The sequence below is a fragment of the Onychostruthus taczanowskii genome, unplaced genomic scaffold (genome assembly GCF_017590055.1).
Source record: "Onychostruthus taczanowskii isolate IOZ18803 unplaced genomic scaffold, ASM1759005v1 scaffold28, whole genome shotgun sequence".
NCBI lineage: Eukaryota > Metazoa > Chordata > Aves > Passeriformes > Passeridae > Onychostruthus > Onychostruthus taczanowskii.
Window position 1 is genome coordinate 8715984 of NW_024500128.1, and position 26968 is coordinate 8742951.

General features: G+C 40.0%; 1 protein-coding gene across 14 annotated transcripts in view; it reads right to left on the reverse strand.

Moving 5' to 3' along the window:
- The window catches only part of ARPP21 (cAMP regulated phosphoprotein 21), a 104849-nt gene that overhangs the window by 1805 nt on the left and 76076 nt on the right, over window positions 1-26968 (reverse strand). For all 14 annotated transcript variants that reach the window (XR_005952931.1, XM_041407949.1, XM_041407945.1 and 11 more), the window contains one exon: window positions 144-295. Coding sequence is in view for 13 of the 14 variants with exons in the window: in XM_041407949.1 (XP_041263883.1) it covers window positions 144-295 (152 nt within the window). In the remaining variant the exon portion in view is untranslated. The remainder of the gene's footprint in view (window positions 1-143; window positions 296-26968) is intronic.

The following is a 26968-nucleotide window of genomic DNA, read 5'->3' on the forward strand; positions in this document are numbered from 1 at the left end:
AAACTGACTTAGAAGCATATTCATCAGAAGGCTTCCTGCCACACACTACCCAAATGAAGTTATAAGGGCACTGTGTGATGCAAAAACTTAATTCAATTAAGCGTTCTCCAAGAAAAAAGTCTTTCCTTACAGCTCCTAAATACCTGATAAGACGACATGGCTGGATACTGCACCATCATGCCTTGCACCTGATTACCCTGTTGATTATTCATCAGGTTCTGGCTTTGGGGCGGCTGCTGCATTCCCATGAGACCCTGGAACCCCTGCTGCTGGTTCGGCAGGACAGGCTGGTAACCTGGAAGAGGAAAGACATCTTCAAATACCCCGCTGCTTGTAGGGGCAAAATTACAACATTTCCAAGGTCCAGCAAATGATCCCATCACTTATATCTGCGTTAGTTAAAAAATTACTCGTTCCTGCAGAAATGTTACTGGAAACAAAAACTGAAGTGCAATAAACAAGTGCCATGAGCTGGCACCCCTAGCAGCCTGACCTGAGTGGGCAGCACACTTTCATTATGATTTTGACACTGTGGCAGAGACCACCTGGAAGACCATCTGACTGCAGCACAGGGCTGTAAAGCCCTGAAGAGACACAGGGTGCTACTGTCTTTTGGCTATTTCCTCAGAGGCAAAACTCCCAACAACTTCAAGCACACCTGCATTTGGCTTTCACAGTCTAACCTGACAATTTCTTTCAGGTTGCATTTCTTACCTTACCCTCTTACCTTCCTTGTAATGCAGCTCCCTAGCTCAATATAAACAGAGAAGCCTTTATTTAATCAAGAAGAACACCTGTATACACACTGGCTCTCACTTGCAAGGTTTTTTATGAAATTAGAGCATATTAAGGGTAATAATCTACTGTACTGTTTTCATGTGTGTCAAAGCAGGAAAATAATAAATTAGGGACTATTCTCCCTATTGCTTGGTAGGAACACTCAACAAGGATGAGAAGCTGATGCTTCTGTTTTAACCTGTGACTAACTCTGTGTTCAAAGTCATCACAGTACTGCAGATTTTCTGCTGGGATGGCTCCTCTAGGACTAATGGAGAAACAGGCAAATACTGTATGATCTAGAGAGCCAAGCCGCTAATGAGGCAGCAGTGTGGATGGGAAGGCAAGCACAAATAAAAAATTTGTGCAGCAGCAATGCGGTTTTGCCTGGAATGAGCCTAGACAGATGGAACTGGGCTGGTTGGGTGATGGTGATATTTAGCAATTAAGAACTTCACAGAAAAAGCAGGAAAGGAAAGGAATATGAAGGAAGATACTGCCCTCGAAAAATGTGGCCAGACATAGGTATTATAAATCTATGCATAATTTCTCCTTAACACATTTGGTGTTCTTTAGCAGTCATATTTTTAACATGCAGTTATGCAGGGCACTATTAACTCTGTAGTGATGTTTTTACAATAAGCATATTTCAGACAAAGAACTACCAGAAGGAGCAACTCTGTGTCATCTTTCTATGAAAAAAATTGTGTCACATCTACTCAATTTATATTAATGAATACAGTACCTGGTTCAATATACTTCACAAAGTGAAAACAACCTGGATATTTCTTCATTATGTAAGAGAAATAAAGTAACAAATGTCTGTTTCTGCTGGTCTATTGTCAGTTGGTAGCTTTCCTTCTAAATCTGTTCTTCAGTGAAATGTTAAGATTTCTGGTCAAGTATTTTCCATTAAAGATGCTATTCCAGAGATTAATGTCTCCAGTCAAGTGACCAAAATTTAAAAAAAAAATTCCATGAGTGATTAACTTGGCTGGGATATAGCATTAAACATCGCCCAAACTCACCAGATTATTATACATTCAGATTTGCTCTTTTCCTATGCCCAAACACTGTGTCAGCATATTTTTTAGTCATAAAAATTACCAACATCAGAACTGCTGTAACTGAGTTTACAGAAGGCTTATACAGCAATAATAAAATTGCAAGTTCTCTTCTGCTCCAGTACAACAATTATGGGGGGGAGGGGATAAAGGATAGAAATAAAAAATTTAGCATTACTCTTCTGGTATTTGCAGGACTAGAAGTTTAAGTAGAGGGGTGTCACCTGACAGCAGAAACAGAAACACGAAATTCATCTCTCACCTCCAGTTGTTAAAGTTAAATCCCAGAAGTGTAAAGAACCATAGATGGATAGTGAGCCAGGGATCAAATGACACTTTTGTGGAATGTAATCCAACACTGGATTTGGGCTAAGAGAACTGGATTGTAATGCACCAGCACAGAGTGGCAGACTGGTGCTCTGCAGGGAGACAGACACCACTGGGGCCAAGTAGAAAGCAGCCCTTCTGTTATCTCTAGTAGATATGATGGCATTAACACTACTTTTCTGAGACTACTGCAACTGCCCTACTGGTTGTTTAAATATACAGCTCTCTCTTCACCTCTTCACCATCAACTTTGTGTTCCATATTCTCCAAATGTGACAGATTTATGACCCAGTGCAGACATGACTATTAAACTGAAACAAAAAATCAGGGAAAAGCCAAAGTAGCTACCTGTATGATGAATGTATAGGCTTGATCTCCTGGGGATATTACAAAAACATAGAGTCATAGAATGGGTTTTGTTGGAAGGGACCTTAAAGACCATCCAGTTCAAATGACACACATGCATACATAAACATCCAGACCTGAAAATCTCCTCTGTACTGGGAAGCACTGCTTAGTACATGACATAACCATTCCAGGTTTTAGGTGCAAAAATATGAAAAGGAGACAGGCTGAAGAGCTGACTTTCACTGGAGTGTGCATTATTATTTTAACAATCTTATGCCAACACTCTTCAAGGACTTTAGCGATTTCTCCTGACCATAGGACATGTGCACTCCTCACCCCTGCCCCAACCTGCCGAGTACATCAGTTACATCCCTGAAAGTGAGAATAAGACCTTTACCCTACTCCTTGTGTCAGCCTTTTGCAATTCTCTGACCACATAGAAAAGCCTCAATACAAATACTTCACATGCACTCGAACATGCTTCCAATTTGATTAGATGGGAACAAAGGCTGTGTCCTGAATCCTCTTAGAATTTACGAGAAAATAAGTCCCTTCTTTGTCCAGAAGGAGGCACTCTTGAATATTTAATGCCCTGACTTGTGACTAGAAATGGGGATGTTTAAGAAGTTTACTGGCCTGTGTGTATGTTTGCAAAGATGCTGGCTGTCATCTTTCCTTACTTAATATTCATGGACTTTTTTTTTTTAATGATCAGTACTGTTTGCAATTAAATGAAGCTATGGATGCCAGACCGTGCTGTAGAACCCAGTACAGCATTTAGTCAAAACCCAGCATCTTCTTCAAGATCTACCTCAATAAATCCACTAAATTTTACCTTATAGCAAAGCCTGATCCTTTACTATGTTAAATACATGAAGAAAGATGTAGGTTTGTCCATTCCATTGAACTTAAAAACATGACAAGATACAAAAGTACAAAAGTATATTCCAACATTACAGAGGAGGTAGAGAATATTAAAAAGTGATTAAATTTTTTTATTTACAACAAGCATTATAAGCAAGAAAAAATGCTGTGACAAAACAAAAAAGCCAGTATCTGTTCTGCTATATGGCTTCTGTTTCAACACAAATGAAAGTAGAACAATTGGCAGTGTAAGTGGCAATCCATTTGAACAAGAAGTTGTTAATACCAGAAACCAGCTGTTCTGAATTTCTTATCACTGCAGCCCAAATTCTCCATGGAATATTTGAAACAGGTCCTCCAGTGTTTACTGGATGTGGATATCTTTGTATGTTTCTGCACTCTGGCCAGGAAAAAGAATGGAGGTGGGAGAATTGACACTAACATCAACCTTTTAGCACTGTTTGTGAAACTATATCCTTTTTTTTTTTTTTTTCCTCAGGCACAGACTATCAGAGAGTGCCATTGCACCAAAATTACTTGATTTGTACACACACAGCACAGTTTTAAACTACACCATGCTTTTCATGTGCTATTTACTTTTCAGCGACATGGAAATAATACTGTATTCTCAAAAGTCTTGGAAACTGACTGCAGTGCATGAGAAACCAAGCATTACTGGGCAGAGGTGGATATTTTGGAGCTACACAAGTGTAAGAAAAGTGAGAACAGGAAGTGGCAACATGCTTATGCAGAAATAGTTTTCTTTTCACTTGCTCTTTTGCTCATTAGCTTTCATACTACATGAAGAGTAATCCTTAAAAGCCTCTTTACAGTCCCCTGAGAACACACATACGTGGGTTATTTTCTAATGGCAGTATACATCAGCTGAACCATCCTATTACTGCAAGCTCCAGGGCCTCTTTACTGCAATTATATCATCCTGCTCTATGTTATCTCTGCTACAAAGGAGGATTTTTTAAAATCAGGGCAAACATGAGAGACATTGTTAAACAACCAGAGGAACAAATCGTGCACAGAATTTCAACAAATGCCTCAGAGGGAAGATGAGCCTTGGACTCCAGCTGAAATGGAAGAGGCCGTCATATCATCAAGATAATTGTCTGAACCTTTACAGCCTGCCTCACCATGCTAAAAGTCATCTAACTTAAACATTCCAGGAGTCTTTCTGCATGAAAGACTCACAAATGTTCCACCTTCCTAATGAGGCTATGTAGCTCAGAAGACAAAATGCAGCAGTTTTACACCTTTGTCAGTAATTTTACACCCAGACCTGCAATTATGCAACCTGCAACCACCTGCAACCACTATTACCTGGAACCACCATGTTTGGTGCTCTCCTGGCCTCAGCATACATCCTTCATGAATGGCACATTCATGTTGGGAGGGACTGTTTCATAACTCATTTCAGATTTGAAGCATGTGTTACCAATGTTGGGAATATGTGTATCAGCACTGTGGGTAAAGAGTGTCTGAGGAATGCAGGGGAGAGTCTCTGAACTGCAAATCCTATTGTACTCTTTCCATTTGAACAGACTCCTTGCATCCATGCCTAGGATCCACATACACTCATAGTGCTTTTGACGTAACATGATTTGAGAGCTCACCTGCTCCCTTTCTGCATTACTCAGTGTAGTGCCACCTAAAACTCAGGTACCTCAGAAACACATTGCAATGGCTTAGGCAAGCAAAGTCCAAAAGAAACTTAAAAGAGAAACCTCAAGCAGAGGCAACTGGGCTGGGTGGAATGCTGCACAGAATCTGGGTGTGCTCCTGCCTGCTCAGCAATTAGTGCAGTGCCTTTCTGTCCTATGCCATCCTCCCTTTCCTTTCCCCTCCCTCCCACCAGTTCAGCCCCTGCAGCAACTGCCAGGAGCACTGGGAAGAGACTGAATTTGAGCTCACATGAAAAAGCTGAGGAGAACAAGCACCAACTCTTGGTGTGGACCCTGTGAAGCCCTTGAAAATACTTTAACAGCAAATTCTGCACACAGAAGTTGCTTACATTTGAAGAAGGCTCCCCAAAACTGGTAAGAGCTGAGGACCAAGCTGAAAAAAAGTTCCTTCTGGTCAGGAAGCACACCTCTTTCTGAAAGGCTTAATGAGCTCACTCTGCTCAACTTATTCAAAAGAAAAAGAAGTACCTGCAAATAGATGTGCTGGTTTTGGCCAGGGTAGAATTAATTTCCTTTCTAGTAGCTAGTATGAGAGGAAGTTTTGGATTTGTGCTGAAAAGAGTGTTGATAATTCAGGAATGTTTTAGTTACTGCTGGGCGGTGCTTACTCAGACTTTCTGCTTCTCACACCATCCCATCAGCAAGGAAGCTGGGAGTGAACAAAGAATTTGGGAGGAGACACAGGTGACAAAGGAATATCCCATGCCATATGACAACATGCTCAGCATATAAAGCTGAGGTAAGAAGGGAGTGGGGAATGCTCAGAGTGGGCATTTTTCTTCCTGAATAACTCTTAGGTGTGAAGGAGCCCTGCTTTCCTGGGGGTGGCTGAACACCTGTCTGCCCATGGGAAGTGGTGAATGGTTTCTTTGTTTTGCTTTGCTCGCACACACAGCTTTTGGCTTTCCTATTAAACTGTCTTTATCTCAAGCCATGAGTTTGCTCATTTTTAATTTTCTGATTCTCTTCTCTGTGCAGCTGGGGAGAACAAGTAAGCAGCTGCATGGAGCTGAGTTGTTGGCTGGGGTTAGATTGTAACAATAGTTCTTGAACAGAACAGAAAATAGTATAATAAAATTACATGTCAGGAAGATAAACCTAGAACTTTTTGGATTGGAAAAAAAATTCAAAGTTTCATCAGACCCTATAATTAACAAGGAGGAAATTTACTGAGAGTGGAAGAACAACTGTATCACTTAAAACCTCTAAAATGAGGATGGACATCTTGATAGAAGAGATTCATCAGTTTAATAACTAGTCCTGGTAATAAAAATGATTAGAATGTACTCATTGTCCAGTATTAGTCAGACCATTAAATTACATATTCCAGATTTTAAATACTTAGGAAAATGTTAGCCAGTTAGCTCTTAACATTTCTCCTGCCTCCCAAGCAAAAGGACTGATCTTTTGCACGTGAGATAGAATCCTGTCCCCAGCCTCTCCTCCCTTTAATCACAGGCTGGCAATGCCACCCAGTTCATTCCACAGGCAGAGATCACCTGTGTACAGTGGGTATTCAAAGGGATATTTCTGGTCTATTTTAATTTACTTTACTCGGGCTGGAGTAGTGCTCAGTAGACTTTGCAGACTGAAGAATATGGCTGGTATCTATTCCCACAATTTTACTAGGCTACATTCTCCTTTACTTTTTGAAATAAGCTATGGGCAAATTATTAAAGTGGATGGATGTAGCTTTTACTTTCTAATAATACAAATTTACAATGCCCATGATTAAGTTATAATCAGGGAAGAAAAGATGTCATTGTAGAACTAAAATTCACTCATGGACACATCAGTACATTTGGTAAAGTTTTGACAACTTTCTTTTTTACCAAAAGCTCTGAGCTGGTCCATCCCAAAGTATTTGCAAAACTGGAAGAAGGAAAAAACTGAAGCAAGGTGTTCAGTAAGATTGAACACTGTCTTAGAGTCACAAAATGGAATTACAGAATTGAATCACAGAATTGCTTAGGGTGGAAAAGACCTCTAAAATCATCAGGTCCACCCATCGCTCTAATACTGCCAAACCTGCCACTAAACCACACCCCTAAGCATCCCAAAGAACCTTTGGATTCTCAAATAGACCCTAAAGGTTACCTGTAAAACAGGAGGAAAGCCAGCCTAACTGGGGAATCTTGCATAGGACAGTTGGCCAAGTTATGGGAGCCACATAATGAGCACGAGTGAGAGCAGGAATTCCAGGCAAGTGTTTTTGGTGGCCAGAACAAAGCCCTTCTTGTTCCAGTGGTCCATCAGTCCCTCCTGACTTTGCATGAAATACTCAAGTACTGGACTGCAACCAAGTCTTTCACCTCCTGTGTGGACACTGTAAACCATCCCTATGCACTGCTTCCTTTAGAGGAGTGCTGCTCCAAGGCATTGTGCTCTTGCTGGATTCTCATGTTCAGGTGTGATGTGTTAGAATTGCGTGCCCAATCACCTGAGGAAAAGGTTTGGGGTTTTTTTTTTAGTTATGCAGTTGACCATTATCTGGCAAGTTTCACTGAAAATGATGGACTGAACTGTCATGGAACATAAAATTAATCTATAAATTTAAGCAAATTTTTATTTTAGCCTCACCCCAAAGTGTCTGCAGTTTGGAAGACTCACACAGAAGACACATTAATTAAGGTCTCCCTCCTGGTGTTATTTTTTGTGTGAGTCTGAAGATTTAAACTGCATCTTGTGCAGCTGAAATTCAAACCACTTTGTAAACAATTTTGTGCAAAGCACACTGCAAAGCAAATCAGCTGCAGTTGGTCTATCCATTCCTACTATGCTTTGTCTCTGGAATACACAAAAAATGTCTTGACCTAGTAAGATATTTCAGTTTTATATTCTACTTGAAAACATCACAGATAATTTCTGGGTGTGAACTGGACACCGTGTGAGCTAGAAGGACAAGTATATAATAGCTGAATGCTAAATTTCCATCCTTTTCCCCTCAAAACACAAGACCACGCCATTATTTTACTTGCTTTTCACACACATACAAAGGGGAAAAAAGCCATACAAGAATACCTATCCCTGAAATAAGGAAGTTTTAAGAAGCAACAGAAAAGGTACGGAGGTACGAGGTAGCACATAAAACAGCACATGTCAAAAACCACAGCAGCGCACAGAATCATTTTGCCCACAGCACTTCGCAAGCTCAGACCCTCCAAAAACAAGAGGAGCCTTTTAACACAAGTTTGGCTTCTTTCATTTCAGGTAAAAGCGCATCCCACTCCAACAGTACAGCTTGCAGGGGAAACCACGGGTTATTATGTTAGATTTGTTTTCAAAATTTTAAACTGGTGGCATTGATTCTTTCAAGTTTGTGAGATCAAAACAATTTTTAGCTAATGGCACTCCAGCTACATTCACTGGAAACACATAATGCAGCAAATGTATTCCTGTATTGCTAAAGTGATTACAATGACAGTGACTCAAATAATTCTCTGCAGAGCTGAGGTTATAAAACTGCAGGATGTTGAACTTTGAGTCTTGAAACATAATTGCTGCCAGAACCACAGCTCCGAGTCCCTAAATTTGCCATAGCTTTGCAAAAAAACACATTCATGCTTCCCAAACCTGGTAACAGACCAACAGCCACATTTGTTGTCAGAATCAAACACAAAGAGCCGTATTCAGCTCCATTAAGAAACTCAACAAGATGTATATGCATCAAAGATATGAGCCAGTAAGATTTATTATCACAAGAGAAAGAACAAGAATCCTGGATAAAAGAAGTTGGACTGTCTTCCCCCCACCCCTTCCTCTCTCTGGCTTACAAAGCTACAAATCACATGAAAGCAATAGGGCAAAAATGTCTTTGTCCAGCTTCAGAATAAGAAATAAAACTGGGAAATTTCCTGCAATTTTGAATTATTTCAGAGCAATCTTCTTGTTGGCTTCAGTAAAAACTACTGACGAAAATACACTACACTGGTACACTAGGGTTTGGTGGGTTTTTTTTTGTTTGTTTGTTTGTTTGTTTGTGGATAACAGCTCTGAAATCACCCACGTGGCAAGTTCCTCTACCCAGGTGAACTGCCCCTCCTTGTCCACTTGCTTTATTCTTCCTCAAAAAGCTCTATGAAATCTTGGTTTTACTTGTTTTGCACCTTCAGGGCTGGAAGAAGCCCAAAGCACGGAGCATCTGAAGTATAGATAGTTTCGTGTGCTACTCAAGACAATGCTGCCAACTGGAAGCAGTTCTCCACTGCTAACAAAATGGGACAAAAAAAAAAAAAAAGCAAACCAAACCCTCCTGGTCCAAAAGATGTGCAGGTTCAGAGCCTCAAAAACATACTTTTTAACTCTGCTTTTCCTATATAAACTAAAAAAAGGTACATTTTTACAAAAGCCAAGATAGACTGCTTTTTGAACACACTTTTCCTTGAGAATAGTCACTGCATACAACAAATGAGTTCACCTGGGAGGTAGAAAGCCTCCTGTTGGGGTGATTTAGATTATGGCAATGAGAAATGATGGAAGATACACCACATGTCACAACGTAAGATTTAGCACTTCTTACATGTCAAAGAAATATCTATTACCTTAAAAGAATGGGTATTCTTTTACCTTTTTTCTATGATGCTAAGTTGCAACCTGGAAATGAGGAATAGCATTATCTTTCAAAAAACATTTATATGCACATTCACTGTCCCATGGGTGAAAAAATGTTTTTGCAAAGAGCGCTGAAATTTTATTTAGTGTCTTCTACTTCATCATCCAAGCAACTACCTTTAGGGCAAACATGCAAAATCCTGGGAAAATTGAATTTATGAATCACTTAAAGATGCATATCCACCCCTCAGTTACCTTTCCACACCTGAATAGAGTTGGTTTAAAACTCTGTGACTTCACTACTGAGTAAAAAGGCCCAGACAAGTAAGAGGTATGATTAAATACTTTCATTATATACCTAATGAAATCACATACTGTAACATCTTCTGAGACTAAAATTTTAATTAAGGCAGGCTGGCATTTTGGGTTTTTTTGTCCCCCTTAAATTCCAGGGGAACAGCAGGTAAGGTCAAACAAAAAGCTTATGTGATAAAATTGTGTGAGAGTGCTCCTTGGAGACCTGGCATTATTAACGAGAACATGAAGAAGGGCACAGTTGAACAGTTCAAAGATAAATGACTGCATTCAGTTTACTTTTTGCTATCAATTGGAGAACCTGAGAGAGCTGTTATTTGACAAGAAATGTAAATAAACAGGCATCAAAAAGAGCTTGAATGGATACAAATACAGGAGACTCGAGGCTGGAGAAATGTTTTTCATCAGATTAAAATCTGTATCCATTCCTTTACTTCTCTATACAAAGGATTTTCAAATTACAGGGGAAGCTTTAAGAAGAACTTGCTGCCAGTAAGTGGCTTGATGCTGAAAATAAACCTGTTCTTTCTGAAAACCTAAACCCATGTAAATACATGACACTTTAATAACTTATTTTATTTCCTTTCCAATACACATTTATTTTATGTTTTGAGACCTTTTAGCACTCTTCCTGCTCTTCAAAAACCATGACAAACATTTCTTGCTCTTCTCCTTCAAGATAAATCTAAAGATAAACATAAGGGCACATCTTACAGACATGGTACATAACTCTAAGCTTCTGAAAGATTCTGAAAAGAAAATTCTATTTTTAAGACAAATCCTTTTATCTCACTTCAGTAAAAAAATACAGGGAACAGCCAGCTGCAATCCAAAATAATTGCAACACAATAATGCAGGGCTCCATTACAGCAGGCTAATTCCGGTAAAGCAGCTGATCCAGGATCTTGGCACCTGCCCAGGCCCTGGAGCCTTACTTAAATGCATTAACCCAAAGCATGTGCAGCTGTTTTTGTAATCTGAGGCTTCTACATTTTACTGGAGACCAAGAAAGAAGAAAAAAAAAAAAAAAAAAAAAAAAAAAAAAAAGAAAAAAAAAAGTAACTCAGCTAGCAAATGGCAGGCTTAACAGCTTTGGAGAAACAAGCTTCAGACAGAGTTTCTCCTTGGCCAGTACCACAAGCAAGGGTTTACACCGGAGTGTTGCAGATGCCCAAAGCCAGCTGAGGTGCCTGCAGGGAGGGTACTACAGGACCTGGGAGGATACTACGTTATTCTGAGAAGGGTGAAACCTTCTCATCCCAACAGAGCTAAGCCACTGGAGGCATGTATTGCAAGCTGGTGCACAGTTCTCATGGCAACAGGGAGGTCCAAAATAGTGCCAAGGATCATCCAGGAATAATCCTGCACTCAGCCCCTGCCCACCAATCCCAACAACCTTAAGGAGAGTCAACTGAGACCCATGGGCAGGCAAACAGATAATTCTGGAGAAAATATAGGATGCTATTAAGGGAGATTTATGGCTTAAAGACCAAAACAGATGCAAATCTGGTAGTAGCCCTTACTGTAGACACAGTTACATTGATGAGGTCTGCTGCAACTCCTCTTTAGGAGGTTTTTGAATAGCTAATGTACAACTAAAACATCAGTGTGAGAACCCATTAGTGTTTACAGAATCCTTTGGCATATGACATGCTCATGAGATGAAGAGCAGCTGTAATACTGCCCATATGTACCTGTGTATTGCATTGTATTACATAAAACAGTTCATGGACATGAATAACTTATATGAAATATCTAATGATTTTTTTTTTGTAAATCCCTAAGGAACTTTGCGATGGGACAGCTAACCACCAAAACAAAATTCAGTATGATTCAAAAAAAGCACAAATACAAGACTAGCAGGATCAAATTTTCCATGCCAGCTGCAAACCACAGATTCAGATTCACTGAATTTCAGCAGATTCATCTCTTCTGGTTTGATTTTCTGGATTGACCCCTACTAAATAATGGCAGGTTGGAGTAAAAAAAAATTGTTAAGCCCTGTGTTTTGATCTGGCTAACTTTGCTCTTGATATTAGCTTGTTATCTTGGCATCAGCTCTTGATACTGATGAAATATCTACAAGCACAAGCTCAGAGTGAACCTCCATGCCAGATACTGTGCAAATTTCAAGGAATAGCTGCAGTCACTACAGAAAATGATGCATTCCTGAAGAGAAAAGACAACTGCAGGTAGAAAAATAAGCACCCAAGGGAAATTTGCCCAGAGAAAAGGAGAACCACACAATACTCTTCTGGCACTACACCAAAATATGTGTGGAGTGCTTAGACCCCTATTCTGAGCAGGGACTGCTTGGGCAGGCTGCAGCTCACCAGCAGGGTTGTGGAGATGGACAGTCCCTGGGCTCCGGCTGCCTCTGCCAGGCTGTTTTTTTCCACACAACTCCAGGTACAGGTTCCTGCCCTGCTCACATCCTCTCTATTGGAAGAAGACTGCAGTGTTCTGGTGATATCGTTCATTGCACCATGTTCCATTTTACTGTGGGCACAATGGGGTAAATGACTGCTAGCACCATATCACTAACAAACCCTGCTTTTTCACCTTTGCAAGCTGGGTTTTGTTTTGTGTCTCACCCTCAGGAAGAGTTTTCATTAACACAGCATCAACTGTAAATACTGCCTGCAACAAAGACAGAGCCACTGCCTGATGGCACTCTTCCTCCCCACAGCTTCTGCATACACCAAAAGGTACCAAATCACAGAGCAAGAAGCCACGAGTTTGTTTGTTTACCTATAACATAAGGACACAGCAAGCTGCAGAGTACAGCCCCCAGCTCAATGCAAACAGGCACAGGGACGATACTGAAGCCAACAGGACTTTGATGGAGCATATGTCTGCCCATATGGGTCCAACTGCAAAAATCTCATCTTTTCCAAGTGCACCCATGCAGAATGCAATCCAAAGACTACTGGGGTTTGCAATGAACCTTAACCAGCTCTGTACCATATCAGAAGCACTTGCCTGCAACACCACTGTGTTAGTCAGACCCTATACAGCAGAGTCCTTGAGAAATTGCTTAACTTTTAAGCATATAAGGTAATTTCTTGATTTCAGAGCAATGATTTTCAGGCTTGAATGCATGTCTGGACCAGGAAACTCAACATCTTGAAGGAGAAGATCTCCAGCGGGAAAGACACAAGCACATTTATGCACACTACATTCTTATCATTGCTTTAAAAGGTTTCTGAGAAACTTGACCAGGCAGGTAGCAATCAAACTAAAGAAAGAGAGGTCCTGTTCCAATAAAATTCAGTTCTACAACATATGAAACAAATTCATTTCTCAAATCCTTCCGCACAACTACTGCTCAACCTACAAGAGAAAAAATGGGGCAAGGTGGGATTGAGCCCACATTAATGCATGGCCCTTGCACTTGTATGTGCCTGTATGAAAGTGCCATCAGACCAAGCAGTGGCTATGTACTGAGAGATACTGGCAACTAATAAACCAAATAGCAATCAGGGATGAGTTTACCTTACTTCACTTCTGTGGCACAGACACAGGGAGCTCCCACTCATGTTCCCCTTGCAATTACCAACCCTTCTGTTTAGTTTACTGCAGACACTAGTTTACATTTCCTGTCTTTCTTGATTAAAAGTACCTTAATGTAACTGGGTGAAGCCTTTGCTAAAGCAATTGCTATCATCGAGACCCTCCCTTCCTTTTAGCCCTTGAAGAATGAGGTAAAAGACCTGTAAAGTTCCAATAAGTACTTTGTATCAGTGTCTGTTCTGGGCATCCACTCCATTCCACATCATTGCAGAAATATAAACACTAATTGCAATTCTGACATAGGTACAAAAGCAATACATTTGATTACTGCACTACAACTGGGCTGTATCTCCCAGCTAAAGCTTTTTCTTGGAAGGAAGTGAAGAGTGGAATTCACAGGTGTGGTCATCTGTGCCCAGTTAGATTCCCCTGTGGCCAAACTGTGCATCTTACAAAGAATGGAATAAGTGAGTAAAAGAAAAAATGCCTGGAAAAGTCAAAAACATTCCCCTCTGACATCCCAAATAGAATGCTACCAATTTCCAAAACTTTTTTTTTTTCTGTTTGATTTAGCATCTATAGGCAATTTTGTTTTATATTTTAGTTTGCCTTGGGTGTAGAGGATGTGTGGGGTATGAGTCTCAGTTCAGAGGAATTTGAGTTTTTGTTTCAATTGGCCAAGGAATATGCAAAATAACTTGTTCATACAGTTTTATAAACTCTTTTGGTGAATCCGGCAGCTAAATTCACAAAGCCTGCCTATCTCCACATCACAGGCAAATGCATTATCAACTCTTGCAGAATAATGTAGACATAAAAAAAAAAAAAAAAAAAAAAAAAAAAAAAAAAAAAGAAAGAAACAAAAAAAAGAAAACAGGGTGTAAACTTTGTGGGTATAAACTTTCACCTTTGTCTTTTCTAACAAGAGTTTAGTGTCACTTTTGAAAACAAGAGGTTTAACACCTGGAGTCACAAATTCCTTGCATAATTCACAAAAGAATTTAATAGAAATGGAACTCAGCAGCAAGCTTTCCTGAACAGCTGTGCCAAGAAATCTTGGCTCAAAGAGAGCTGAAGAAAGAGAAAAGGAGAGGGAGGATGAAGCTGACTTAATTAGAAGACATCACTTATTTTCTGCATTGATTCCCAAGCCTCTACCAAGTTGGACAACAGGCTGACAGCAGTGCTTGGGAAAGGGGCAGGCATCATCCCCCAGTCCCTGCCTCACTCATGCTAGGGGCAGTCTTTCTGCAGGCTTGAGAAAGCTTGGAATCAGGCCCCTGGTAAACAGAAGTCATAATGTCCAGCCAGAACATGGCTCAATTCAGCTACGTGAACAAAAACCTCCCCTCTATCCCCAGCTTTCACTGCACAGCACATTAGCTGGGAAACTCCCACTATAGCTGGTCGAGTGTTATTGTTGCAGAAGAGAATGCTGGTTAACTCAACCAGTGCAACAGCCTGAGAAGGCTGATCTGCCTAGCAAGAGCATTTTATGCAGACTTCTTTTACACAAAACCCACAGGATCAGTCCCAATCCCCTTATCTCCTGTCAAGGTATCTGCAACTGTGCAACTGTAAATGATGCAAAATTTACTTTCATTAGCAAAAATCTCCCAAAGCATAGCATAAATTTAAATGCAGGAAAGTCTTCTGAATATTTGTGCTTTGTCTGCTGTGGGTCCCTCAAGGGTGATGCCTGCCCTCAGAAATCACTGGGGCAGACCTGCCATGGCACATTTTCTGTCACGCAGCACACTTAATATTTTGCAACCCCAGCAAGGCTGTGTTTACAATCTTCATGGCCAAAAGTATTTGCAAAGTCTGAATTCCTGATGGATGCCAGCTAAGCAATCAGAGCGATGGAAAATGCACAATAAAGACCATAAACATATGGAGCCTTCAACTCAGCATAAATACTGAAGATCAGCCTGGGTGTGTTGTCAAGGTAAATTTGAAAGCCAGCAGCAGCTGAACTTCTTCCTTGCATACATCATAAATTTTGATAGCTTTTTTCTTGCCTGGGACCTAGTACACTCTGAGTGCATTACTTCTTTCTGCTTATTAGTTTTCTCATCCGTAAAATAAGGTTTTGAGGGGTGGCGTCTTCATAAAACACTTTGAAATCCAGCAGTGCTGAAAAGTGCTATATATTCAATTGATAAAGTCAATGGAGAAATATCTGATCTTCAATATAATCTATAATAAGGAGAGACCTTTAAGTGCTGAATTAGCTAAGAGTTACACACAGAGCTTTGCAAAATTTTCAGTTAGATGAAGAATGCTTCTTTGACCCAAAAAAAAAGTCTGTTTTTTTTTTTCCTGGCAGTGCCTGCAAGGGGTAGGGCCACATTGCCAGAGCTCTAAGTCTGTCAATACTGGCAGGAAGGTGAGGAAGAGGGCATAGTAAGAGTCAGCTGCCAGAGCAAAATCTTAACTACAGGTCTGTGAATCAGAAATTTGTCAGCAAAGCAATACAAACTGATGTTTTCAAATTAAACTGGAAGGGTTTACAGAGGCTTTACAATGCTTACTAAAGACATCTGACAGCTCCCCAGGCTCAGCTGAGGTGGGAGAGATGTTTTCTGCGGGAAAAACAGGTTTCTTAGTGCTTTTTGCTTTTCACATGTACCAGGAGTATCCTCCACCCTTAGTTCCTCTGATCCTATGAAACAATCTGTGTATATGGACAGAAGAATATATTCATTATATATTAAATCCTCCATGTGCAATCACTGAATTTAATACAGTACCATCCTCCAAATCACCTTAGGCTAAAATACTTGTTTCTTGCTTATGTGGTCTGGATGGGGTAACTGATTTCACATACCCTTTCTGGGATTGCTCAAAGTCAAACCACAAAGCAGCTGCCAAAAATGTCTCTTCATGTAAAATTTACGACATGCATTTCTGAAGTGGTAGCTGATGTGCCTAGCCAATCTGCTGAAAATGTTTGTGTAGCTAAAATTTCTGAAAAGAGAAAATCACAGGATCTGCAAATACATCTGCAGAACGTTCTTTAGCAACTACTGCTCATTCTGAGTGCAAACCTTGAGAATAAACACCAACTTCTGTAAAAGGACAAACTTAAGTCATACCTTTAGACTACTGCTTGTGACAAGGAACTTGATCTACACCTAAAAAAATTCCATTAGAGACACTGCTCATTTTTAAACAATTAGCATATCTTTTTCACATTAAAAAACAGAGGACTGCAATCTTCACATTTTAGCAAATATATCTGCTGCAAATAAATAATTTTCTAATTATAAAACTGACTACTTTATAGACCTTGTTCTCATATTCTGGAATGAGCTATTGCATCAATTAAAGAAAAAGAAATTCACACTCTTTTTTTCCCATCACAGGAGAAGCCATGGCAAATTGGTTCATAAATATTCACTGGTATTTTAGGCATGGCTGTATAAAAGGAGATATTTTACTGTTCTGGAAACAGTGCATTTAATGTCAGAGCATCCCCGAGAAAGAAGAGCTGAGTAGAGTCTCTCATTGCAGTGAAGCCCTAAACCAGTCACAGGCCACACTCACAAAGAGATTACAACTATGGCAGAAGAAGACAAAATACAATGGATGAGCTTGCATCCGTGCGGAGTTTGCAGTGATGTCGGCAGGACCCTGCCTGTGGGGAGGCTGAGCTGGCAGATGGGAGCAGCCCCGGTCCGCACGCCTGGGACAAGGACAGGGCAGGCAGTGTGGGCACAGCTGGTCCTTGCCCAGGTGAGCGCCTCTGGCTGCCGAGGCACAATTGTCCCATTCCCCAGCCCACGCCTGAGCCAGGCACAACTCCGAGTGCTCATGCTGCTCATGCTCCCAGCTGCTTTCTATGGCTCAGGGGAAGCAATCCCAGATGAAGGCACTAATTATGCCTACTACTCATGACCGCCCTGCTACACCATCCTCAGGTAGGATGGCTTGCCCACAGGTGCTTTCTGGATTTCACAAGGTTTTTTATTTTAAATCCACACAATTGATTAATTTGGTGGATATTCTGCACAGACAGCAAATAAAATCTATGAGGCAATGAGGCTCCTCTTCCCCATCTCCAACTCCATGGCTCATGACTGCCATGTAGCTGCTCTTCCTGCTACACAGCAGAATAAGAGAGGAAATGAGCTACAAAAACAAAGCTGCCCCAGCTGCATGAACTTCTTAGAAGAATGAAAATTAACAAGTAGAAAGCCAACTGCTAGTGTTCTTAGAGCTAATTACTAATAAAAAGTAATAATTACAACTATAAAGCATGTCCCATAAAAATTCTCTTCTTTAGAGTGTTTCCATGTACAAACAGAATAATAATAAAAAGAACCTTGGGCTGCTCAAATTTGTTTGATAAAATAAGTTATGATGCATTACAATTTAGACAAATATAAGTTCAAAATAGTACCAAGGCTATAAAGCATGAGCATAACATATTGTTCTGGCAAGTGATAAAACTGCTCACAGTGACAGCTGTGATTTATGGAAGCAATTCAAATACACTTTGAAAGTATATTAGCTTCGCCTCTGCCCACAAAGGGTGCATATTAGCAGGGTAGGCCACGCTGGTGATAAATTACATACCAGCAAGAAGTGAAGGCAATTGGCAACATTAGATGCCCAAAGGCCCTGAGTTATTGTGATAATGTGGTTTTCAGGATAATACCTCACATGCAATGGCATCTGAGCACCAAAAGAAACACATCAAAGCTGTATTTTCATTGGCTCTTTGGAAGATAATGTTACAATGGTTGGGACTTCCCAGTTAAAGCTGACATACAAAGCATTTACAAATTGGCTCTGGAACAAAGTCTGGCTCAGAGGGTCACAATTTAGATGCTACCTCTTGGGTGGAAGCTGGAAAATAAGTGCCTCATTCTTCCAGGTTGTAGGCACTGAAGCAAGCTGCAGGCTATGGACCTACAGCACACCTACTGCATGGCTTCAGCACAGTGGGCAAAGGGCCCCAAAGGCTGCTGTGGCTTAGCTCTGCTAACACCCAGAATGGGATGGGGACACTGCAGTCACCACCTGCAGCACCCCTTCTGCGAGGGAATCAAGTTGCTGGGCACACTTGTCACTGATCACAGCAGGTCAATCTCACAGAAAAAGCCATGCTCTTCCCATGGCTCAGAGCAGCACTGGAAAAGGAGCACAGAAAAAGCATGATGACAAAGTCTTAACCCTCAGCAGGGTTTTACTAATGTAAAGCATTGAAAAATTATTTTAAGGCACTTTGGGCTAAATTCTGCCCTCTGACGTACTAGCATAGATGAAGACTGGCTTCAGAGTCAACCTTTACTTCAGGGGGTGTCCTTTGAAGAGCACACATCCCCGGGCAGTGTGATGAATGGAGAGCCATGTGCCAGGCTTTTCTCATATTACTAGGAAAGTTTAATAAATTCTATCTGCTTCCAATTATTACAATCCTCCCATTCTGACACACTGGTAAGCACATCTTTTTGTCCTGAATTAATGGCTAGGCCAAAGCAGTTACATCTTGCCATGGATCAAAAGAAGTTTATCAGCAGTTATAGTGTAATGAGCTCATCTGCAAAATATAAAACACATTTAACAAAGACTTTCTGTCTGGTGGGAATTTTTAACTTATTTAATCCAAAACACTCCCTTGAGAAGTGATAATGAGTATCTATCCTGTTTCTATGATACCCATTACTGTATAACCCGAGGACCTCAGGCATATGGCATACTCACAGAATGAGTCTGTGAGTAACTTTTTAGTGGAAGTTGGCCACTTCTGGAGTTTTTCTGTATTTACAGGCTCTGGATGAAAAACAGCCCAGTGACACCGTAACTGAAAGGATATAAAACACCTATAACACGGATTGATACTTTAGAAGTAAGTGAGCTAAATGCTTTCTCCACAGATGGGGGCTTGGAGAAAATGCAAAAGTGATGAAACTCATTTTCCTAATTTTCCTAAAACATATAGGAAAAAAGAGCTTGGTACCTCTTTGAACCTGCCCCTTCTGTAGCTCTAATCTAATGGTTAGAAGAAAAAACACTTTTTTCTTGAATAGAAATTTTAGGCAGTACAGAGACTACAGCATATTTCAGGCTATAGCTTCCATTTATTTACAGCTCTGCAGCACCATGCTTCTGTAGAAACATTTTCAGGAATTGAACTGATTGTATGTTAGTCTTAATAGCTTTTTCATTGCTTGCTAATGGAAATATGGATTCAACATTACTTTAAACTTAATTCAGCGTAGAAGAATTAGTTTCATACAGTGTAATTATAATTTTTTTCTACAGCACTTTACAGAAATACAGGGCATAAATAGATTACTTCAAGCAAGGGAAAGGAATGAGAGCATTTTTGTTTCGTCAACAACAACTTTGATATGGAAACTGTAACAAGGAATGCAGTCCCCCCTTTGTTTTTCTTGACTATATATTTCAGATTCGTGCTTTTCACTTTAAATAAAGGAATGTTTGCAGCATTCCTCAAATTCTACTTTACCAAAAAAACAGAACTATTCTGCTCAACTTTACCTCTGAGCAGGGGAGGGATAACGCCCCTCTACTGCAAATTGGGTAGGAGGCAGCAGTCATTGCTATAGCCTGTTGTCTTTATTTCGAAGAAACAGCAATACCCCTCCCTGTCCCATCACCTGCTTGTGACCTGATGTCCCAAGCAATGAAACAACCCTCACAGCATTCCAGCAGTCACAGTAAAAGTGACCAGAAAATGTTTATTTATACTCCTCCCACATACTCTAACCCAGAAAACATTCACTTTATTTAAGATTTCACTCTTAATAAATATGTTCCAAATCTACCTTCTTCCCAAAACTCCATTTCCATGCTGCAGGCTTTGAAATGTCTTTCAGAACACTTCCCTGGAAGGATGACTTCTCTTTATGGGCACAGATGTCATTTTGTCTAAAGAGCCAAAATTACTGGAAACCTATTGCTCCATCTCCAGCTCCTCTGACAGCTTCACAGCCTTTACGGCCACAGCAGCCAGCCAAGCTGCTGCAGCTGCAGCTCATTTTTCTTCCCAAGGGAGAGCAGGAATGGTGTCCTGGGCCTGAGATCTCATTACAAAACAAAATCCAGCATCTTTTAATAGTGTGATGGACTTATGATTTCATTATTCTCTTTGTAAGGGAAGATTCCACAGAAAGCACCATCAAAAGGAAAGGAGAAAATGTGGTCTCTGAAACTTGCTGAGGTATATTGTCCCCACCACCCCCTCCACTTTTACTACGTATTCAATAATACCCTAGTCATGGCTTTACTTGTGGGATCAGCAACATGAACAAATTAACACAAAAACTTGAAATGCTCCATACACGTCAGGTTCCTTAGGTCTCCAAGGAAAATAGTAGCAGGATTCCCAGGCCTAAGACAGTGGTTTTGGAAAGCTGTCATGGAAGGTAAATATAGTATAAAAGCTGAGAGCATTTTGCCACATGCTTTTACAGCCTAATAACTATAAAGAATTTTTTTTTTTTTTGCAATGCTGTTCTTCAAATGAAAGGAAAATTCCCCACTATATTATGTTCAATTTTTCAGTTTTGTTATGTCAATATTACAATCTTTTGTAACAACAAGACAAAAGCTTCTTCATCTTCTTGAAATCAATATTACTTCTCAGGCAAGGGCAACTGGTGTCTCTTTGCTAAGGCTCTATTTTAACATACTGCCAAAATACAAATACAATTCTTACTCAATAGATAATAATCTGCTTTTCAAGACCAAGGGTTGAACTAGCCAGGATGAAAAGCCTACACATATTTTAGCATGCAGTACCATTCTTTCCCAACCCTGCAAGCAAATCAGAATTCTGATGGTCTGTGTAGATGCACCTGTACAAATGTCAGTTCACACCAGCAGAAGGTTAAGCTCCAAAGTAAAGAGAAATCTACTCCCTAAGATTCCCATCACGCCAGCCCTGCTCTTCCACAGCGTGATCACAGCAGCTTCACTACTGAAGGACACTTCAGCAGAGAACTGCATTATTCCTAAAGTTAGGGATGCATGAACTGTAAGAAAATGCCTGATAAATAAATCTGCAGCAAACCATACACACTGACAACTATACAGAGACAAACAGATCCCTGAAATGAAAATCAAGCACTGACAACTGGAAGAAATTTGTCATTGCTTGGCTACAGCTGCCTGCTCTTTAAAGGTCATATTTCCAGCTTTCAAAAATGGGAATACAGGTCGATGCATTTGTGTCTGAATGGCCTTGGAGAGCACCAGGGACCAAGGCTAAATATTTAGAAATCAGAATATTTAGAAAAGGCAATGCAAAAATAGTCCCTACAGCCCTAAATCCAGTGACATAGGCACATATGAATAAGATGCAGTATTTAATTACCTAGTAATCATATATACTACATACTACATATATACTATATACTACAACAGAATTTGCCCTAAAAGTTGCTGAAGAATTGGAATGAATGTGAAAAATGCCTCAGAAGAATTTCTAATCTTTACATTTCCTATGTTGCAAACCACAGGAGGACTTCAAAATGGTATTCAGCATGACAGCTTATGAAGACTTTACCTCAGACCTTGCACAGGTCTAGACATTCAAGAGCACAGATGGGTTGGTAAACATTGCTTAGCAATTTTCTCCAGATGGATCCTTTGTGAACTGTGGGGAAAATCCTGTGAGAAGTTGGCTGAGTAGGCAAAGTGAATTTCGAAAGATCAAGCCTCGATGAAATCTGCATCTGCTTTTGCTGGGACTCTTCAAAAGGGCAGACATCTTGCCAAATGTTAACCTCCTGCCCTGGGGAGAACCGGTGCTGGAAGCCACAAGTTTTCTTTCCTCCTTGTTTAGTCACATGGGGGAGAACAGACGTACCTATGCACACTTTCCTCATACTCATAAGGCACACATGTAGAGCTTTTGTGAATTATATAAAGAGGTTCATCTTTGGAAAGAAACAGATGGACACAAGGCAGACTGAAAAAATAATTTAAAAAAAAACCTGGAAAAAAAATCTCCACACAAACTTGTCTTGGGGGTCATCTCAAAACATTCATACTAGAGGTGTTAAAAATCAGCTGCTGGCCAGTTGTGATCCAAGAAGAATTCACTGTTCCTAAGGAAATAATCACTCAGTTCTGCCTAGGAAAACCCCAACATTCACTGAACAAAGGACAGCTCTGGGGTCCAACACAAGTCTTCCCAAGGACACCAGCAGTCCACAGGCTGTGTTTCTAGTAAGATAGATACAGGAGTTGTAGAAATTACAGGCATTCAGATAAACTAGGTTTTAAAACCACAGATTCAGTATCTTAATTCTGTCATTCTTTAGACACTAGAAAGCAACAGAAAATGCTTGGATAGCCAGTTTTTGGGCAAAGGTAAACATTCAACTAACATACTGAATCCTGAAACACTGCTTTTGCTACTTTCATTGTGCATCAAGATGAAGGGAGTTTCTTAACTCACAGGCATTTTTGGAAAATTAATCTCAAATTATACCGAGTTTAAAAAACACTAGAAAGATATGACACATGACCTTTACCTAAGGAATTGAACAACAATTTTGATTATGGCTTTTCCTCATTTACAGCGCAACCTAATTATGAAACTACGTGCATGACCTCACCTAACTGTTGGACTTCTGGGATTCATTCCAGCAAGCTAGTTCTTTAGATTTTTGAAAAGAAGTCAAGCCTTTCAAATTAAGCAGGTGGTATTCTGAGGGCTGATTCCTGCCATGGACACTCAAACTTTCCCCCCTTTTCCACATCCAGAAAGCTTCCACCTTCCCTGCAGATTCTCTAGTCACTAAGCTCTATGGACCTTACCCTAAACAAAGGATAGCTGGGAGTTCTTTAACTTTCAGGTTATTATAAAGTGACTCTAATTCCCAAACTGCTGAACAAGAAGATGAATGACATATTCTTCCATCTACTAAAGCAAAATCAGAAATCAACCACCTGCATGGCAGATCCACCAATATCCACCCCTGCCCCACCGCACTGTGCAGTGCAAGTCCCACTTCTCAGCATTATAGATCTCTCACAGCACAAAACAGACATAAATCAAGTGAAATCATATTTACAGTTAACAAAACTTACTGAGATTTTCAGATTACTATAGTGTAAAAACTTGGCTACACTTGTTTGATCTCCAGATCAAACATCTCCAGACCTAAAGCTTTTGAAAGCACTGTGACAAAGCTGCTTTAAAACAGACAATTAACAGAAGTTTTTGACATTTACTTTTGTGCTTAGTGAGCTCAGCATGATTAGAGTTCACTAAGTAACTACTGATATACTTGCACACCACAACATAATGAAAAGAAGATGAAAGACAAGGTGTGAGGCCACTTTAGGGAAAATCAGAGAAAGATTTTGGTTTATCAGCCCATTTTCTGTGCCATTGTTCATCTTCTTGGTATGCGGCAGCCACCAGAAGTACATTAAAACTTAAAGAAACCTACGAGAATTAAGAAATTCAGGATTTGTTTTCCAAGCCAATTTTGCAATCACTCAGCAATGCACCCTGCTGGGATTGCTTCAAAGAAATACAACTGCTTTGCTAACTGGAGACTCAGGCTGTTCCCCCCTCACTCTCTCAGTTTCAACTTGATGGATGTCCTGAGTCTGTTTACCTACAGAAGGAAACTCAGGAAAAGACTTCTTGCTGATTAATTATGGCCTACTTGGAATCAACATTTTACTAGTCATCCAGAAATAACTCTCTAAGACAAATTGTTTTTCCACGTGCCCACACCTCTTTCTCCAATAAATCATACCTTTCTAAATACACAATGGGCCACATTATAGCAAAAAAAGCAGTCTAATGCATTCCAAACACCACTCTAAACTTATGCAATGTAGCAATTATAAACAAGTAGTCTGAGCAGACAGATACTGAACTAAATATCCCCTTCCTCTAGGTTTCAAATTGGTCAGAAAACTTATTTAAGACTACATATAGCCTTTAATAAAAAGTTATTAGCTTTGCACTTCTACATTTTTCCTTATAATGGAACAAATAAATACATCAAAGGGAGGAAAAAGTGTGTGTGTGTGCGGAAGGTACAAATGTTAGTTCCGTATCTTCTGTTCCAAACCTTCTTTATTTCCATAACTTTTGACATACCACATCAGCCTTTGTAGCCATTTGCTTGGTCTCAAATTTCCATAGAAGAAACTAATAGTGTACGAGCAATTGTACATCACATTTGTTTAAATTTTATAAAAGAAAGAAATCTTCAGTTTAGTTTGTAAATGCTCCACAGCACACTATCAACACCTAGAAAAAATGTAGTAAAAGTAGGAAAGGTAGATGAGTATGAGTCTTAATCACTGTGAAGTGTCCACCAGGGAAGTAAAAATATGGCTCACTCCAGACATACATTATTTCCATGAAATTAGTGTGCAGACTCAACAATGTCCTACAAACCCACTGCCATTGCTAGCTGTGTTTTCTAGGAACAAATTTCTTGTTCCTTATACTGCAAAGACAGATTTCTGGGAAACAGAGATGAACAATTCAAAGAAAAGCAGAATAATATTTACTTTATTATATTTAGGAATGCTTTCTTCCTGAACAGAAATTGACATAACAAACTCATGGCTTCCCATTTTTATGGAATTAGCCTGGGGCTTGAATAGCTCCTGCCTATTGCTCTAGTGGAGCAGTATACTGAGGCATGGTTCTGCACTAAAAAAACACAGCTCTTTTCACTCCTGCATTTTTTTTTCCCTCACATCCTTTGCCTCTCCTTACCAGAGTATCCTGTGCACTGCTCCATAATATGAACTGCTGACCCATTCATACACGCTTCATTGACCCTCTCACTGGCCAGTTTCCACTGAGTTGGCTGAAAAGTCCCAAGGTGAAGTGAGGTTAACAACACTGCTTTGGGATCTGCAAGGCATGCATGGGAGCTGTAAGGAATGGCACCGTGGGTAGGAGAGAATCTCAGGATGAAGCAGCTCTCTGTTGTATCCTTAGTCTCCACAGCAGCACGCCACAGTGGAACAGAAAATTTATATGATGGACACACTGAAAATTTTGTGGAAGGCAGCACTGACAGTAGGGAGCCCTTATTGAAGAGTGAAACAAGTAAACCCTGTAAAACAAGTCCTCTCATCAGAGGCTCTATGTGAGTTATAGCTGAGAGAGCACCAGAGCATTTGCCTATGTCAACACTGCAATACAAATCATGTTGTGATAGTTTGGGTATAAAATCCGCTCTGTAAAACCCAGCTCCACTCTTTTATGTGCAAATCACAATCAAATTCGTACTTTTTTGGAACAAAGAACATCAGAAAACCTAATTCTAGTTTCTTATTCCTGCATTAGATGATAATTCTATTTCACCAAATTACTTTTGCCTTGTGATGTAGCTGCATTTATAATTATTTATTGCCCAGCTCAAGGTTAAGTGAAGGAACAGCTTCACTGAGATCCTGTAGAAGCCCTCATTTTTCACAATGTGCTACAGAAGATTAATTGCTTTCTATTTCTCCAACTGAGAGAGAATTAAAATTGCCATTTGATACAAACTATTAATCCAGCAATAATTTTGAAGTAGCACATTGCTTCTTACAATTTAATACATTTCCCTTCCTTTTCTTATTCTATAAAGTAGTACTTGGGAACCTTAAAAATTCAATTTGTGGAGGTTCCTCTGTTGGACCTGTAAAAAGGGCTGCACTGTGAGTCTGCACTCCTGCAGACTCAGTACCTGATGAAAGGTAGCTCTCAACAAAGAGCAAGCTGGAAATGCAGCAATGTTGAGCAGATGCTATTGAAGATGTTCTGTTTCACCAGCATGCTATTTGGAAGCCCTGAGGACAGTGCTGAAGCACATAACAAAATGTTTTGACAACACAGACTGACAGAAAGAGCAAGAATACATATAAATATATACATACATATAGCCCAAATATTTGCTTGCTCAGAAATGGCTGGGGTTTTTTTTTTTTTTCCTTAAGCAATGCCACATGGCTAAAGTCCTTCAGAAAGAGATTATTTGCTACAAGAAAAAGACTGCTGTTATTTTCAGACAAAGTTCACTACCCATGTCTCATGATGGCTGTGGGTTTTCATTGTATAAGCAAATCTAAGGAACACCAGGAATGAAGACAATGAGAAATTCAAACAGTAGCAAACCCACAAATTACTCCAAACACCAACTTTTACGAAAACAAACTTGAACCTTACAAGTACAATACCAAAAATACACTTTCTGTTTTCAGCACTCAGTAAGAGCTTTGGATGTCCAACTTTTTTCAGGTGTGAATGAATAAACAGCTGCCACAGTAAAAGCTTTTTCTGATTTACCTAAGCTAAGGAACATTTTTTAGAGCTGGAAAACAGCCCTGAACTGGATGGCCACCATGACAGCTGCCTTAACATTCTTTTAGCCCTGATTGCAAGTTCTCTGCCTGGTCCCAGGAGTGAAAAAGAAAATTTCTTCACATATACACCTAGTTCTTAGTAAAGAGGTGCCTCAAGTCTTACTGTAGCTCCTTGGTATCACTATGGCACAAAAATCATTA